Source organism: Astatotilapia calliptera, chromosome 13 (assembly GCF_900246225.1).
Source record: "Astatotilapia calliptera chromosome 13, fAstCal1.2, whole genome shotgun sequence".
In the NCBI taxonomy this organism is placed as follows: Eukaryota; Metazoa; Chordata; class Actinopteri; order Cichliformes; family Cichlidae; genus Astatotilapia; species Astatotilapia calliptera.
This window is the reverse complement of record NC_039314.1, coordinates 8,549,395-8,568,288: the sequence shown is the minus strand read 5'-3', so window position 1 is coordinate 8,568,288 and position 18,894 is coordinate 8,549,395. Positions and strand designations below refer to the sequence as shown.

Sequence of the window (18,894 nt, the reverse complement as noted above, 5' to 3'; positions counted from 1 at the left end):
CCCCTCCAATTGGATGGCAGCGACAAAGAAAACGCCTTAGTAACACATGATTGGTCAACCGTGGAGAAAAAATAACCATGGTAAAGTGTCCGATGTACCCTACTGGGTGGTTGTTGACACAATACCGGAGACAAAAATGTTGAAAAACTACAACACCCAGTCTTAGAGTACTGGTGTGTTAGGTATGTATGACAGAGTAGCCCGACAGTCGAAGTAAGGTTTTTCTTGGTAACTTACATGTAAGGGATATTGTACCGGGCAATGTAGAGATATAAATGCAACGGAGATTAATGCGCTGCACCTATCTGACGTTGCCTAGCTACTTCGCGCCTGCTCTGTAACGTAGACGAAACATATATATGTAGCTCATCAACACTAGCTGGAGAAGTACAAGGCTTGTAGCGTGCTCTATTGTAACGGCGCTAGCTTAGCATAGCACCAGATGAAGTAGCCGACAGCACACCGGTTTAAAATGATATGAAGGTCTGGATATAACAGTTATATTTTGTGCCTTACTCGACCAGCGTGGAAGTGGATGATTTTATCTTGAGAAAGAAAGACATACTGAATGGTGATACACCATTGTGTTAGCCTGCTAACGCTAGCCCAATAGCAGTGTGGCTAACCGGAATTCAGCACCGGCTAGTTAGCGGACTGAGTCTGCCAAGGTGGGTGGAGTTAAAGTTTCGGTATGTGTTAAGATTCCACGGTAGCATTGTATTTTAAAAGTGGTGTTTTCTGCTCTGCCGGGCATGTTTCATTTCAAATTAATCACTACTGTATGTTCTTAATTTAAAGGGAGCCAGCAAGACGCGAAAACATGGTGCAGAAATGTTTCGTAGTTTTTCAGTGTGAGCGTGAAGAAAAATGCAGCTGTACACTGGTTACAATGTGGCTGAAAGTGGCGTAAACGAGGCAAACTTCCTAAATTGCGATGAATTCAGTTAACCTTTCGGTGCATAAAAGTTCAAAACGACAAAAAATACTGCAAAACTAGTGATACATGCAGTTACAATGTACACACATCAAACATCTGATCAAATATAGTTCCATAGTTTTATTTTTGGTGTCTTTATCACAGACTTTTCGGATCTAGTAGTCACAAATCCAAAACAGCCGCACTTTTTTTTTTTTTTTTTTTTTTAAATTAAGCCGATCTTTGGGAGTTTTAAGTGCCTCACAGGTGAAGTAGTTGTTTTAAGTTATCCAGTGGCTCATGTGACAGTTTTGTCACCACTACAAGGGGAGTTTATAGTTCTGTTGCCCAGTTCTGCGTAAACAGGTCAAAGTGTAACCCATGGTTACACTTTGTTCGTATGAGTAAAATGTGCTATGTGTCTGATTTCAGCTACACTTAAATGGCCTTGAGTCTCACATTCTTCTTGTCATGTCAGCACTCTATTTCCTGTAAAAAGATTCTGTCTTCAGAAAACTTGTTTCCCAATCTGTTATTTAAGAGCTTGGTCGAAGTTTGACGGTGACAAATGACAGATACAAGTAACCTCACTAATAGTATACTTCTTTTTACTCCAGTGTTAGGTGTGTCAAATCTTCGTTTTCTAGAGCTCAGTAGTGTCAACATTAATTCCACCATATTACTTTAGGGTCATTCATCGATTAAATTTAACTGTTTTCTGTTGTGATGTGAGTTAATGTGCTTTTAGTTAATGTCTGCATTTAAAATGTTCCTTTTTAGCATTTGTTAGATTTAAAACTAAATCTGAAGAGCAACTTTTGGTATTTTCTTCTGGTGAGTAAAATTTTAAAGCAAGAGCAAGTGTTACCAGATCACCCCGGGAGTGAGTTGCTGCCCCAAGTGGAGTAGTTAAAGTATGTAGTACAGGGGTGGGGACCTCCAGGCCTCAAGGGCCAGTGTCCTGCAGGTTTTAGATATCACCCTGGGTCAACACATCTGAATCAAGCGATTAGTTCATTACCAGGCCTCTGGAGAATGTTGAGACATGTTGAGGAGGTAAATTAGCCATTTGAATCAGCTGTGTTGGATCAAGGACACATCTGAAACCTGGAGGACACCTGCCCTTGAGTCCTGGAGATCCACCACCCCTGATATAGTAGTGAGGGATGACGGGAGCAGAAGATCATATTTGAGCATCATCTGCAGTGTGGTGCTTGTGGTACCAGTTGGTCGTAGTGACAAGAGTCCTGAGCATTAAAGTTAAACTGTCAGTTTAACAGTCTCTGTTCCTGTCCCCAGCTATGGTCATGCAAACAGCTTAAATGAGCTTTTCAGGCAATTCCAGTGTTTTGGGCACTTGACTAGGATTCTTCCTTGACACACCTTAGGTGTAGTGTTTCAGGCAGGTTTCACCAGGAGGACACCCGGAGTAGACCAGGATACACTGGAGAGATCTCTCTACTAGTTTGATAATGTCTTGGTGTACCCCTGGAAAGGGCTGATGCGGATGGTTAGTTATTCCACATTCCAGATATTTCGTAACTTGGATGTCAGAACTTGGGAGTGACGTTACTCTTATAATATTTTTTTCCCCTTAAAAACCTGCTGCAAATCATTCATGGATAGAGCCATGAATGTCTTAGACTTTACTAGTGTTTATGCTCAGTGCAGACATCTTGGATTGTTAGCTCTGGGATTGTGGGGCTGCGCTGATGTTCCAAGTAGAAAATCCAAGTTGAGGGGGCATTCCAGATTCAAATTTCAACCGGGAACTTGGAAATTCTGACTTATTTAGGAATACACTTTGTGTCTCTACTAGAATGCTGCCCCTGTAACCTGGACCAGGAGAAGCAGCAGAAAATCAGTCGACATTTAGAGTATATAAGTCTGTCATTGTACATTAGATGTATTTAACTATTCTGTTTAATGCAAAACGGTTCTAGCACTTAAAAATAAATAAATAAGGCTTTGAAAAATAATGAACCCTGAAAGAAGATGCAGACATTCACACTTTTAGGACATGACTGGGCTTGAAGGCATAATGTTCATTAATGAATTCAAAATTCACATTCCACACGTCAAGCAATAAAAATAACAAATCCAAACAGGAATTTTTTTTGTATATAATAGTTAAAATGGCGTTTTGAATTCATCAGAACTTCAGTGTTCAAAACAAAGTTGCACCCATAGTGGGGTATTTTTATTTTTATTATTATTATTTTTTATGGTTTGTTCTTTGTTCTAGTGACGTTGTTATGAGGCCAAATGACACAGTGCATGCATTCGCTCAAAAACCAAATTTTTCTTTTAATAAATTGCTTTTTGTGTTCTTTATTTTCCATTATAGATATATTGTATAAAGTTGAAGCAATGGACCATGGCACGGAGGCTGCTGCTGACCGAATCTTGCTGGAACCATATAAATACTTGTTACAACTGCCAGGTGAGTCTCTTTGTCTCTCAGTGACCACAGGGGCAGGAAGGAGATGTAGATAAACAAGCAGCTTTAATGTCTTAAGTTTTTAAGTCAGTGCCTACTCAAATCGACCTGGCATGGTTCTCCATGGTTTTCAGGGTTTTCCACTAGGCCATAGTACCTGGTACCAGGTACTTTTTTTTAGTACCTGCTCGCCCCGGGTTCAAAGCGATCTGAGTAAAATACTAAAATGCCATCGATACTAAAATACTAAAATGCCATCGATTGGCTGGTCAGTAGTGTCACTTGATGAGTCATAAGAGCGTCTCATTCGGGAAAATTAAACCGCCATTTTTGAAACCCAGCAACGAGGGAGATGATTACAAAAATCAACGCTGTGATCCCCGAGTCTGACAAAAAGCCACAGACTCAGTAGCAGGTATATTCATGCGGCAACATCCACCTTTTTTGTAGCATTCGCGTCATATGTTAATTACGTCGCAGGATGCTTGGATGCGTTGCTATGACGACAACCATGCACATTATGTAGTACTGGATTGTAATTGAAAACCAGTCGAGTTGTGGTGATCCGTGGCGAGTTGATCCAAGTAGGTACTAATGGAAAAGGGGCTTTACATATAGCTGATGAGTACTTTAGCTACACTGACCTGAGCTGCTTGCTTCCTTTTTAGTATTTGTGGAACAGAGCATGAGGACAATATCTTGGATACTGAACACGATAAAAGGCTCCAGTTCAGACACAGTCGGCACAATAAAGATTGGCAGATGTTGGTCTTTTTATAAACACCGTATGATGCTGCAGTACTGGCATATTAGGTGTTAAACTAAAGAATGTCACACAAGCAGTATTTGTTTCTAGTAATCAGGTTTGAAAACGTGGGGGTTGTCTAATTTATGATAATTGGAATAGTCTCATGATGTCCTCACTGCAGGAGTAAACATCTGTCAGACAGTCAAGAACTGTGGGTTTCACAGACGATGAGCTCAGAAACACTCAAATGCTAACTGTGAGAGCAAATGATTCTGACTTCTTCGGGAGTCTGATAAGGGAGTGTGTGTGCAAGTCTGTGACTAATAGACAAGATACACAGATATGAGTTTGGATGTTAGCATATTTCATATTTTATGAGGGGAAAAGGTTCATTGAGGATTCCAGTCTTCTTAAATTATTGGTGTCTGAGGGGAAACTTTGCCAAAAGGATGAGTGTAAAAGAATTATGGTTATACATTGGAAAAGGGATTGTCTTATAATCAGTTGAGCATAATCATAAGTTATAGCTTACAGATTTCAGCTTTTAACAAAGTATTTCTAGTAATTTTGGTGTTTGGCGCATTCGCTCTAATGTCTTTGAAATAAAACCACACTAACTGACTGATATTTGCTATTACATTATAATATGTAGTTTTACAGCAGTATATTGCTTTCTTTTTGTTGAGGGTATTATTTTTTTTTCTAAGCTTTAAAGTTACATGCTTTTTATTTCAATGTTCACCACAGACTGGCTTGACAATAATTTGAGCATAAACCAATTTGCTGTATTTGTAATCTCTTTGATTCGAGTATGAGGCTGTAATTCACAGAATAATGACTTCTAATATTAATAAAATGGAACAGCTGTAGAAATGAGACAATGAAACCCTGAAATGAGCAAGCTGTGCACATCTCTGTGCATGTTTAAGTGTTTTCTTTAGTGTTGATTCTCATTCCTAGCAGCTGTTTTTGAGATTTAATTATTGCTTCAGTTTTGATTGGTCACTTCTCGTCAGTAGAGAAAAGCCTGACCTAACACCAGACGTTAATTTGGATAAATGAGACATGTGCCTGGTATTTGTTAGTAGGGTTGTTTCTCTGCTAGAAGTTGCACCCTTTTTCCTTCCTGGCTCTGTGTTTCACAAATTACATTTTAAATGGAACAAAGGATGGCGCCAGGTCTCTATTTTAAGTTGAGGCGATGTTGGTTAATATTGAAAGAACTGCATTTGGAATATACTCGAGACCTTTTAAGGCATAGTGTCTCAATTGTAAGATAGACATATCATTATACTCCTAATGGTTTAGACTATGGCTTTGAGCACTCGGTGAAAACTGCTTTACAGCACAGTTCAATAGGATGAAGGAGGAAAAGATGCCTTAAATGTTGTCTTTGAAGATGAAAATATCTGTTAATCCTGCCTGTGTTTCCAGCTTTTTAGTGTTTTAGTCAGGTAGGAGCTCAGCGGGAGCTGATCAACTAATGGTTTAAATGTTCACCCTCACTTAATCTTCAACTGTGTTTTGTATAAGTGGAGTTAAAATGTGTTTTATCTGTGTGAGACTGGTGTTTATTTAGCCTCATTGCACACTAAATGCAAAAGCCATTTCTTTGAGAACACTCTGTACCTGCAACTCTATAATTAAAGCTTTGGTCCATACGTTTTCGTAAAGTGACAAAATTTTTGTGATTTTTACCCCTGTGCAGCACAACAGTGGATTTTTCACTCCAACAATTAAGATGTGAACAGACTTCATGCTTAAATTCAAAGGGTTTAACAAAAGTATTGCATTAACTGTTTAGGAATTATAGCCATTTTTATACACAGTCCCCGATTTACAGAGGCTCAAAAGTAAATGGCCAAGTCAGTTACAAGCAGTCAGATCTGTTTTCCTTCATTATTTCATGACATATCAGAACTCTTAGTTGGTGGAGTAGTCATTTACTACGACTACTGGGGCCTCCACCAGAGCCCAGCATGTGATAAATGAAGATTATTTTAGATTGGAAATCAAGGAAATTGACTGTAATAGAGTGAAGGAATGAAAAAAGGAAGGTTTAAATGACCATAATGGGTCCATTTGGGGGTGGGACAACCCCGAAATTGTCCACATGAAGTCTTTGTGTGAAGTAATACCACTGTAGATGCCACGTCCTTTTAGGATAAAACAATTGATCTTTTACTTTTTTTTTTCTTTTTTTTTTTGTTCTGCTCTTTCGGTAGGAAAACAAGTGAGAACAAAACTCGCCCAAGCATTTAACCACTGGCTCAATGTTCCCGAGGACAAACTGCAGGTGAGAAAAATCATCCGTTTTGCTGCCAGAGCTGTCTGGTGTTAATTGTTGCTGACAGATTTAGGAAGGTGAAATGAAACTGTGCTCGTTCAGAACAGGTAGTTTATTTTTGCAATGCGACCATTTTGCATTTTATCAGCAGAGTTGTTCCTAAGTGTAAAGCTTGTGAGAAGAGCTTAGAGCGCACATGATTTATTAAAGGAGATTGTTAATGCAGCTGAGGATTAAGTGGAACGAGATGGTGGGGAAAAAAACGATGCAAAGCTTTTAAAAACTGTTCAGTTTCTCTGCATTTTAAACCCTTGTTTCTCCAGTTTTAATGAATTTCTAAGATTGAATGCATTGTGTTTACCTTTGGTGTGTTATATTTGTTCATGTTGCTGGAGCATTAGAGATGCACACTTGGGTAACACAGTGACTTGCATATACTTTGTATGTCGCCATTGTGATTCAAACACTGGTTTTCAACTCCGCGGTGCAAGTTTTGTCCATGGCTGTGCTAGTTTGTGGTGCCAGAAGTTGCCTTATTTGGACTAGAGTGTAGTGCCAAGTTATCAGCTAAAGCTAGATATTTTGGTTAACAAAATTAATTCATGGTTCAACAGCGACAGATCTGCTAATTATTACAAAGTAACATACTAATAAACTACAGTTACACTCGCCAAGACTGAAGCACAAACATCTGTGATGAACTGTACCACACATGTACAGTCAATCGGCTTAAAACATGCACGCAGAATGAAGAGGTCCAGTTTAATAAGGTAAAGCCTAGTAGACTATGAAGTTGGGCATCTTTAACGAGTGTCTATGGGGATTGGTTCTGTTTTTGACGCTGGTCTCAAGTGGCCACCACAGGAATTTCCAGTTTTATCACTTCCTTGTTGGCTTCCTTTTTCAGCCTGCTGCTGGTTAAAGGTACATTGTGTAAAATGTCACTGCTAGATGTCGGTGGATTGCAGATTTCATTCAGCTGAACTTTGTTTTCTTACCCCTCCCAATTCAAGTGATGGTGGCTGCTGTAAGACAAACAACTCTGGCCAGCTGTAGTGAGTCAGTTTAGCTCAGCTGTCAATGCCTCCACATCGGTTTATTCTCGAGAAGGCTTTATAACTTTGTAAAAGGAGTTCAATATGAATTGATGAGTCAGTGAAGCTCATTTCTGTCTGATGACAGCGATACTGAAATTAGTTGTTGAGGACTTTTCTTTCTGTAAGTGCTGCCGTTTTTGCTGCTGTTAGCGGTTTTAGTGTGACTGATCTAACATTGTTGAACCTGTTTTTTTTTTTTGTTTTTTAAAAGGACAGCCAAGCTTAACATTAACTGGCATAATGTTAGCTTTTAATCAGCTGTGGTTGATTAGCTGGCTCGTTGTCAGCAGTTTGGAGGCTAATTTCCTGATGATATGTAATTGTAACAATAAGTTTGTTTATGCATGTTTTTGTGTGTTAGAGCCCTGACTTCAGCTTAGGAGATGGAATTGGGTCGGCAACTGTATTCAAGATGGGAGGGCAACATGGTAGCTTCCAAAAACCAGTGCCCGTCTGTCTTTGTAATGGATTAATTCTAACTTGATAGGAATGCATCTCTGTGTGTTGGCGATGCCGTAATTGTTGCATTACGTAATTGCATACCAATCGCTGTGCGCTTAGAAGTAAATTCTCTTTTTTATAAAATAACCTCAAAATGACTGACTGTACCTTTTTAATGAATTGTCATTTTATAACTGCTAGTGACCTTGTTTACATTACATGTAGCCAGCTGACTGCTTTAAGAGAGGAGTGTGAGGTGTGACAGCTACAAGGCATGATTCCTTATCCCATCTGTACATCTCTAAATTGACGGCCACATTATTACACGTTTAGAGGGCCGATTCAAAAAGACCTCATGTTGCTCTGATGACTGGTCATTGAGCTAGTTAGAGGCACAAGGTTCATTCATCATCCAGCTTTGTGGCTTGAAGCTAAATTTGATGCAACTAACAACACCAAGCTGTGTCAGATCAGGGCATGTTGTGTAGACATTTTTATTTATTTATTTATTTATTTTTTAAATCTATTTTTATGACACTGATTTCCATCCCCTGAATGCCACAGAAGCTCCCAGTAAACTCCACTAAGGAATGGTCTACATAGAAATGCAGAGAAGAACAAATGAAATATGTCAAACAATCCCTTTTATTGGCTACACTATATAAAGACATTAAATGCAATACATCAGAAAAACAAGATAACTCCATGCCTAGAGGTATGCTAAACACTGTAAAAATGTATGTGGTGATACATGTTTTACTTCCAATAGTACGTGTTTGTGGCTTCACTGAATTCAGTTCAGTGTATATTTGTTCATACAAGTTTCACTGCTTACACTCTTTTTTTTATGAGTTTGTGTGCATGCTGGGCATCACATCACCCTTTCACTAGAAGACTGGGATGGAAATTTCATAATGATTGCAGAACTTCTCAATTGTCTTCTTTTGTTTCATTTTCTCTGAAGCTGGATGGACAAATGAAAGCAAATGTGGATTAACAGCAGTTTCAGTATGATGTGGCAGCTGCTGTTTATATTGGGATGTTTCAAGATGAAAAGCATTTAAAACTTGGATGATCTTTTAAAGAAAGTTATGCTTAGTTGTAGGTTTTTTTTGTTTAGTTTTTTATAAAAGTGGGTAGGACATAGTCGCTATAGATTATTTTATACAATATATTCCAGATGTTAGTAAATCGTAAAGTAGGGCTGGGCCATATCATACCATTCACGGTAATACCGGTATAATGTTGGGCAACGATATGAGTAAAACGCGCATGCGCAGTGCCGTCAGTATTACCGTGGTTTGTTTGTTGGGTTTTTTTTTGTTTTTGTTTTTTTGGGGTGGGGGGGAGGATACGGCAAAATCGACAGTGCCCTGTATAATCCCGTGGGCCTTATGTATGAATTCTGGTTGTGTTTACTGACCTTTATGTCGTACACGGCGCTCGAAAATCTGTCAAATGTTTTAGTACGACTTTGCAAAGCTACGAAGCCGCACTGCTTGATGGATTGTCGGAGCATTACGGCTATCGTAGGCAGGAGCCTCGCGGAGTGATACGTACTGTGCTTCAACATAATATTACCGTATTGTGTGTGTGTATAACCTCTTTTAAGTTTTGTGGATATTATACATGGTTATGCTGAGGATATGTCGGCCAATTTCCACTGGAAATGTCTTTTGGTTAAACTGTCAGCAAGGAATTTGCATTTGCACTATTACATTTTTATATAACATTAATGCACATAAAAAAACAAACAAAAAAAACAGCTGCTCGTTTAAGTGAAAATACATTGATGTTTTTTTTTTTGTTGTTTTGTTTTTGGTTTTGCACTAATAAAGTTGTGGAGTTGTAAAGTATTTGGTCTAGTTTCAATTATATTGTCAGTTTTATCGTTATCGCAAATTTTCAAATGTCTATTGTGATAAATATTTTTGGTCATATCGCCTCCCGCTCTAGTGCAAAGCATGTATTAGACAGCATCTGGTGAATGCTTATGTATTTAAGATGTACTGTACTTGCGTTAATCTCCAGTGAAAGGCTACTTCTTTTTCAGCTTCTTGTGCTCTGATCACCTTTGTGAGACGGGGATTAGTGGATTCAAGTCACAGACTGCTTCCAGAGTAAAAACCTACAGTTCCACTCATCCATTAGATTGTTGTAGCATGTTCTTGGCTGCCTGATTAGAGTGCTACAGACACATTGAAATACAGACCGCAGGCAGATTGAAATTTCTTGAATTCCTCCCTTTTTCTCTGTCAAATGAATTTCAGATTAGCCATTCTGGATTTATTGGTTTTATTGAGCAGGGCCCTTGCCTTTGTCTCCTTAGGGCGATCAGGCTATTGATCCTATTATACTGATAGCATTAGCATTGTACTGACTCAATACTGTTCTTGTTTGCATTGACAAAGCTACCTAATCTGTGTTTTCTGAATCTGCATGCCTTTTTATGGTGGAAAATGCAGAAGTGCTGAGCCTGTCGGGTCTCATTACAGTTGCTGTTCAACAGGTCTGTTTGTCCTGAATGTTTTATAAACCCCTCACAAATAGAGGAATCTTAGCTCTGCAGTAAAGTGAGGTCTCTCACGGTTGTCTCCTGTATAGTCTCCCGTAGTTTCCAAAGAGGAGTCCAGTCTTATTTTTGATGACCATTTTCAGGCATCTATTTAACAAAAACTAAGTACACGGATACAGTTTGTGGGGGAAAGTAATAAAGTTGTCATCAGTGCGGTCATGTCAGCAGTTCCCATGAGACACTGTTTACCTCAGTCTTTAATCACATTCTGCAGCTTTTACAGCAGATTGAAATAAACTCAGATTGCAAAAAGAATAACCTAAACAGTTTAGCCTGCAGTGTCATGTTTGATTATTTTCACACTGTATGTAGGTCAAATTTATTAAAGCTGAGAAAACACTTTATGAATCCTTAGTTTTGAGTTTGGTTGAGTCTGCGATGTTGTTGACAGGGTGTATGACGTGCATTCATAAGCAAGCTGTGTGAACATCTACTCGCGTTCTCCTGATAATTCCACTTTAGTGGATACTTCCCTGTTACGGTGCAGCAGTTGGTTTAAATCTACTTCAGATACAACAGCCCTGTCTCTTCCACGCATCTCCCTCCGTCTCTGTAGAAGCCCCATAAACTCCTGCTGAACCCACAATGCAGATTGAGAGCGCGCTCCTCGTCATCATCAGTGTACTGCCAAGAAGTCATCGTTGCCGCCGCCATGGAAACAACCATGGCTTCAGATAGATGGAGGCAGTGACAGCGGTACTCTCTCTCGTTCACTTGGCAGTGCATTTTTTATCAAGCCCCATATGTGCTTCTGTACTGCGTATGACAGCACAGGTGGTGGAGGCTTGGGGAAATTCCCCGTGTTCATCATTTTCCTTGTGACCTTTAGCTGATGGCTTTCCTTTTGTTTTCTCTGACACTGATGCTATATTTTTTTATATACAGTCTTTTACTTTAGATGATGTTCATGAGTGCTCGCAACCTCAGGCCAAGAGCTTCTCATGTTTTTGTGACAGAGTGGGACAACAGGGGAGGAAAAAAAAAGACTTGGAATCAATGTCAGGTTCTCATGAAATATAATGTGGATAAAAATGTAACTACTGGAATAATGAAGGCATGCTTAAAGTATTTCCGATGCACGGGCTGGCATTTGAACTTGTAATATCTGACGAGGTTATTATTACATGCAGCGGATGACCTGCAGACAATCACATCACAGTAAAAGCTGGACCAGGTTAGATAGTCAGCAGCATCAGTATCATACGTTATAACAGGAAATTTTCAAAACCATGCATTTTGGTAAAATAAGGTTAAAATACCGATACTTCTCTGTTTTGAAAACTGATATGAAGATGTCAAGCTCAGTAAGTTGTGCAGAATAGTGAAGAAAAGTCTTTGCCGTGTATGGGAGTATTTTAGCTTTAATCAAGGTGAATTAGTTTGTACGACTTGGTCTCAAAATGGCTTAAAATGGTAATTCTTTGAACCGCCTCTCTGTTCAGTCCATTAATGTGACGTTATCAGCCAAGACAACAAATGTCAACTGGTTCTTCAGCAATAATCTATGGAAGACGTTAGGTGAGTGTCTATTAACTAATTTGCTATGCATTTAAATGGAAATTTGGACAAACTAGTCTGAGATTTGGAAAGTTTTACTCTTAAAACATGGGCAGCACTGTGGCGCTGTGGTTCGCATTGCTACTGGGTTTGTTTGTGTGGGTTCTTGCCGGGTACTCTGGCTTCTTCCCACAATCCACAGGTCCCTGCAACCCTGAATTGGATACGTGGAAGAGAATGGATTGATATTCCCAAACGTTTCTAACTTTTTTATTTTATTTTATTTTTTTATTTTTATTTTTTTTTACAAAGAATCATTTAGGAGATGCGAAACACATCTGAGCCCATAGTGACCATTACTAATGAGTATAAAATAATATAAATTATTTTATGCCACATGTCTGCTCTGCAGTAGGTTATTACTGATTTATTTATTTAACTAACAGAACAGTTGTGAAACACGGGGGGGATTTTAGCATGTTGAGGCCTGCTTTGAAACAGTAGCTATAAAGCCTATGCAGGTCGCTTTGACTCAATCCTCAGATCCAGAATACCAGCAAGCCAGCAGCATTGACAGTGAAAGCAAACAAATCTGTTCACACACTGTTAAACCCTGTTTACCTCTGACTTTTTGTTTTGACTTGGATTCCATAGCTGAGGACTAGTCATTCATGTGTATGTGTTCATGCAAGCACCACTATTGATGTTCAGCAAAAGGGGGATGCGGTGCCAGGGGACAGATGTAGGACATGACCCACATAATAGCTAAAAATACAACATTAAAACGTAATTTTTTTTCTGTGTATAGGGTTCACATTTTCTAACGTCATAACTCTGATCTAGTTATTACCAGAGACACTGGTTGTAGTACAAACCATTTCTACCATCTTCACCTTCACTTCACGTATTGACCCCAACCAGTTAACCAGCATTGGTTTAAGCAGCTATTTATGGGCTCACTATTTGTTACCTAGTCCTCACATTTATTGCTACGGTGACTAACATCACTATCGCTGTGTGCCCAGAAGAGGTGTCAGGTTAGAAATGTGGATAACTATTTGTAATAAACCTGTATTACAGGATTTCTCTCACAGTAGTCAGTTATTTAATTAGTTCAGAGCTCACTTATCCACATAGTTGAAATTTCTCTGGCTTCACTGCACTGCTTAAAAATGATACGCTTCTGTTTGCTCTTATTAAAACAAGAGCATGTGAAGGCAAAATATGGGAACTCGGCATAAATACTAACATGATTATTTATTTTTAAATGAATCCCAGATAACAGCTGTGGATTTTTCAACATTGGCAGAATATCTATAAATCCATAAATCATTTGGACACTAAAACACTAAAATGGATGAATGAAGCTATTTTTTTGTGAATGACACAATCCAGTAGGCATGGTGTGAGTGACCAGTGCTGCAGCCTGCTTCAGGTATAAATGTGATCACCTGCTGTAATCTCGCCAAGTGTGACGGTTTTATGGCAGAACATAACTGGCTTGTTGTTTTCATTTACCTCCTGTCATCATGTCAGACTCGGTATGCTTGTTTTTTGTGAATGTGTCTCTGCATTTTTAATAGATTACTGATTATAGCTTTAGCAAACTGAGTTTCTGCGTCACTAACCTCTTGTGATAATCAATATAGACTTGCGGAGTAGTGGCACTCGGGGCTCAAACAGCATTATGCAGTGACAGCCTGACTCATTAAATTCCTTGGAGAATGGAGACACTTAAAAGTCCAAAACCTGAAAATTGTTTGTGCTTGTGTTCGGGTTTGATTGCTGCTGCTGTTATCTGAAGCGCTCTAGCTGAATTTCAAGTTGATTGAGCCATTGTTTCTTTTTTGTTTTTTCCCTGATGGTGCATTGTAATTTGCAGTGAACCTTTTTAAATACTTCAGGTTGTTGTTGTTGTGTTTTTTCCATCTAAATAATACATTTTCATGTTCATGCATGCATTTATTGTAGCTTTATCCACGTCCCCTGCTTTGTAAGTGGCTCACTGAGGTTTCAGGGTGAGCAAGTGTTTGGGACCCTGCCGAAGGAAAGGTTGTGTTTGGCTGATAAACTGCTCAACTGGCCTAGCCTTGGCCATCTGCCTGACCCACTGAGTCACTCTTTGTGCTCTCAGGCCTCATACAAACAGCTTTCATTACCAGGCCACCCCACTTGTCTTTTAAATCAGCAGGGCACTCGAGCAGGCTGTAAGGCCAGCTCAGGACAGCAGACACCTGATGGCCACTGTGACTGTTGTGAGTCGACGTGGGCCGTTTTTGGGTTAACGGGGTGTGTGTGTATGTGTGGGGCTCGGTTTTCCACTGATAAATGAATACTATTATTTGGCATTGGTTCGTGAAGCACAGCATAAACAGTATGTGGTACATGTGTGCTGCCACATAGTGGTGAAGATCAGGATAGAATATATCTACAGTGCCCTTGACTCACCACAGCAGTGCTCTGTATGTTGAGGCTGGTAGGTCATATTGTATTAAAAAGCTTGTCAGTACACTCATCGTAATGACTAAGGTTAAGCATTCAGCCTTCCTCATCGTCTCTGTGGAGGAGGTTAAAGTGCACCAAGCCCAGCAATGACGCCTCTAATTGCTCAACCATGCATTTCCTATAACCTCGTCAAAGCTCTGTGTCTCTCCTGACAGCTGCTCCGTCACAGTGTGAGTCTGCTCCGGGCCAGAGTGCATCTTTGCTGAGCTCTTCATGCTCAGACTGACTGCTTAGCTTGTTTCAGCACCAACTGTTTTGTTTACTGATGAAGACTTTGACTTGTGGAGCAGTGCAGACAAGAGTGTAGACATGGCACCCTCTGCTGTATACAAGTTGTAATGCATAATTTACACAGAGCCTCTGACAACCTGTTGGAGTCGGTTTGAGCTGGAGGAGAGACTGTTTGTTTCTTTAAAAATATTTCCTCTGCACTGGAAGCTCTCGTAAAGATAAAACATTAACAACTGTACAAGAAGGTATTTTACTTCCGGATACATTTTTATATGAATTAACACAAACACACTTGTTCTTATGTCCAGGTGATCATTGAGGTGACTGAGATGCTACACAATGCCAGCCTGCTGATAGATGACATTGAGGATAGCTCCAAGCTGCGTCGAGGCTTCCCTGTGGCACACAGCATCTATGGCGTTCCTTCTGTTATCAACTCGGCCAACTACGTGTACTTCCTGGGGTTGGAGAAGGTGCTGATCCTGGAGCACCCTGAGGCGGTGCGAGTGTTTACCCGTCAGCTTCTTGAGTTGCATCGCGGTCAGGGCCTCGACATCCACTGGAGAGACACCTACACCTGTCCCACCGAGCAGGAGTACCGCAAAATGGTGCTGCAGAAGACAGGAGGGCTGTTCGGCCTCGCTGTAGGCCTGATGCAGCTCTTCTCAGACTGGAAGCAGGACCTGAAACCCCTCTTGGACACATTGGGCCTTTTTTTCCAGATCCGTGACGATTACGCCAACTTGAGTTCCCGCGAGTACAGCGAGAACAAGAGTTTCTGCGAGGACCTGACCGAGGGCAAGTTCTCCTTCCCCACCATTCATGCCATATGGTCACGTCCGGAGAGCACTCAGGTGCAGAACATCCTGAGGCAGCGCACGGAGAACATGGACATCAAACGATACTGCGTGGACTACCTGGAAAAGGTGGGCTCATTTGCTTACACCCGCCAGACTCTGCGGGAACTGGAGATTGAGGCCTACCGGCTCATTAGGGAGTTTGGGGGAAACCCTCAGCTGGAAAGCCTGGTCAAACATCTTAGCCAGATGCATCACGAGGCCGAGGCCACAGCAGAGTCTAGCTGTGAGCCGCCCTCCAGCCAAAACCACTGACCGGATATTTACCTTAAATGCTGCGTGACTCCCATGCACTCCAGCACACAGATCCTTAGCTGATGCACTGATACAGACACGCACATTCCTGAAAACCTCAGTACATACCAGAACATCTCCTTCACACACTATGCTGAGTCTTCATCACTGAATTCAGAAAGCAGACCAGTCCCAAATGTTGCCTTTTGGTTTTGTGTTCATGAAGGCATCCTGCAAGAGTTGCTTTATTGTACACATAACTAACTTTTGTATCAAAGTGTAACAGTTCAATCAGCGGAAGACATGAATTGAAATGAACTTTGTTTGGGTTTTTTCCATTTTTTCTGAAAATGAAAACTACCAAGATGGCAAAAAAGCTTTTACGCCTTTTGATGTGCACAACAGTGCATAAATGTATTTCTCCCCTCCTTGTAAGCAAATGTAAATTGTTTATCTAAGAGCAAGTCTCTTCCCCCCCACTCTCATGTTTAAAAATAGGATGTGGATGTCTTGGGCTTATATGTGGTTTGGAGCTCCTTAATCATCAAACCACCAGAGTGCCAAGCTTATAGGAAAGACCTCCACCACTGTACTGTCTCCTTGTTACGTAACACACTGGTTTTACATGCAAAGTAGTGTTCCTGTTGCTCATGCTCTCAGTATTTGAATACTATGTTTTTGTTTCAACAGAGGTCTTTACACCTCGAACACTTCATTAGTGTCATACTGGTATTTATTAGGAAACAACTCTGTGCAGTAACACCTTGTTTGTACTTATTTAATAAAAAAGGTTCTTTAAAGATCACCTGTGGAAAGCAGTTCCTGGCATTAGTGCCAGTTTGATCTTTTGAATCTATTACAGTAACTAATCTGAGGACAGATGTGCAAATGACAGAAGCTGTTCATGGAGATTCTTCAGCACTGGAGTAGTGCTAGTAATAAAAATTACAATTGCAAAAATATATTATATAATGAATTGAGTCACTATAAAAGCAGGGGTTGTTATAATCTGGATGTATAAATTTAATTGACTAATTTTAATGAATTGCACTGGTAATTGATAACATTGATGTTACTGAAATTTCTTTTTTTTTAAATAAGCTTAATAAATGGAAAGCTGAAGTGAAACTGGAAAGTCTAAGTTATAAAAATGTGGGGGTTTTTTTTTTTTTAGATTAAATAAAATCCATGAATGTTATGTCAATTTAAAAGATGAAATACTGATAACATTTTAAAATTTATGAAAGTCGCACTTCACAAAGAATCTGTTCTTTTTTGAAACTGAAATAGCTTTTTGCCACAAAACACACCTTTAAAAAATATATATATTTACAACATATCTTAAAGTTTTAAATATTTCAGATATTCTGATTCTTTTCATACAATGACATTTCTGCCCTTTAGTGTCACCTAATGTCCTCTGTGTGTGGTTAACCCCCCGAAACAGCTGTGTATTATGTCAGGAGATGCAGTTAATAATTTCCAACAATTTTGAAGGACAAAGTTTTGCTCACATATACAGTAGCAGTCCAACATAAGAAATGACAATTACAACTTTTTACAGGCCAACCTGACATGTAGCTACATTTCTCCAGAGCTACACATCAGGTTACGTATGTTTCCCGGTGAAGAAACAGTTTAATGTTGCTAATTCAATCTGTTTGCTGCTGCCCTCTTGGCCATGTCTCCTTTGTTTTTAAAGGGAAAAAAAAGATCTTGGCTCCTGGTGGGAGTAACCTGGTTAAATAAAGGTTAAAGAAATAAATAAAGTTTGAAAGTTTGAGCTTTTTGACGTGACTTCCTGGCGACAGTCATCAACAATACTCAGACTGTGCTGTTTAAACAGTGTTCAGTTGGTACTAAGGGGTCTGAATAGGAAACTGAAAGCGTTCGACCCCTTACATTTATCACGCTATATTTGTCACACTTACATGTTTCAGATCATCAAGCAAATTTTAACATTGGACAAAGCTAACCTGAGTAAATACTAAATGCAGCTTTCAAATGATAATTTCGGTGATTAAGGGAGAAAAGTTGTCCAAACCTACCAGTGTGTGTCTCTCATTTATCCTGCACACACACAACCACAACACATGGGCCCATCATTACAGAACACAGAGGCATCATTATCTGTAGTGTATGTAATCATAAGCTGTCTCCTGTTACAGCAGATGTGTATTTAGTTTTCAAGGTTATCGGTGCTTTTACATCTGCATGCTGAACAGTACGGCCTCTGAGATTATTACAGAATTGCCTGCTTTGATTTGAGGAAGCTTGACTGAATACATGCATACAGAGCCTGGCTCCTCTGGATGCGGTTGGTGCTTGGTCTGAAAAAACAAGACAACAAAACCAAACTGGGCGCCGCTCATCTAAATCCTGCGTTAGCTTCTGTTAATACTGTGGTGAGTTTTTCCTGAGCTGCTGAAAGACGGGCAGAGCTGCGGAGGGCGGCTATCTGTTCTCAACAGCTCTGTTCACCCAGTGAAGCCCCAGATCTTGACAGCTGCAATTCAATTAATTACGTGTCCTTAAGATTGAATTATGGTTTCACTAAAAAAAAAAAAAAAAAAAAAAAGCATCTATTAATCAAAATGTCCATTTTTTTATAAATCTGTGGGACCGGCGCCTCTGCTAATTTGCCTTCCAAGCAGCCGCAAGTGCAGGAAAATGTGATGCAAATGCATTTCTGATTTGATAAATAGTGGAGATGTATGAAGTGGCTTTTGCAGAGCTGACTTAAGTCCATCACAATAATCAAAGCCTCTCACGGTTCTCATTTCTTCTCCCCCTCACTCTCTCGCACTCTCTAGGTTGACTAGATTGATTTTCCTCACCCACGGTGTCTGAATTCTGTTTGAGAGCAAAACAGAATAGCTTTTGTGCTCGCTCACTGTCTCCTTCATCCTCTGCAAGCTTTGGATTATTTATCACTGGGCCGTGCTTTACACATCTGTGTTGCTTGGTAGCACTCTGATGGATATTTCATAAATATTCTTGTGACAACAAGAGAAAAAAAAATTGAAAACCTTGTTTCTGAAAATGTAAATATCGGGCACCGTGTGT

At 39.9% G+C, this 18,894-nt stretch overlaps 1 protein-coding gene across 6 annotated transcripts; it reads left to right on the top strand.

The window, feature by feature from the left end:
* Nucleotides 1-85: 85 nt before the first annotated feature.
* ggps1 (geranylgeranyl diphosphate synthase 1) lies at nucleotides 86-16,633 on the top strand. 6 transcript variants are annotated; one of them, XM_026189065.1, is made up of 4 exons: nucleotides 89-182; nucleotides 3,264-3,359; nucleotides 6,330-6,400; nucleotides 15,046-16,633. In XM_026189065.1, exons 2-4 carry the CDS (start codon nucleotides 3,287-3,289, stop codon nucleotides 15,847-15,849), a joined length of 948 nt encoding a protein of 315 aa, XP_026044850.1. In that variant the 5' UTR covers nucleotides 89-182; nucleotides 3,264-3,286; the 3' UTR covers nucleotides 15,850-16,633. The 6 variants fall into 6 exon arrangements, with proteins under 6 accessions (XP_026044853.1, XP_026044850.1, XP_026044849.1 ...); XM_026189064.1 differs by lacking the exon at nucleotides 89-182 and adding an exon at nucleotides 189-668; XM_026189066.1 differs by lacking the exon at nucleotides 89-182 and adding an exon at nucleotides 189-689.
* The last annotated feature ends 2,261 nt before the right edge of the window (nucleotides 16,634-18,894 follow it).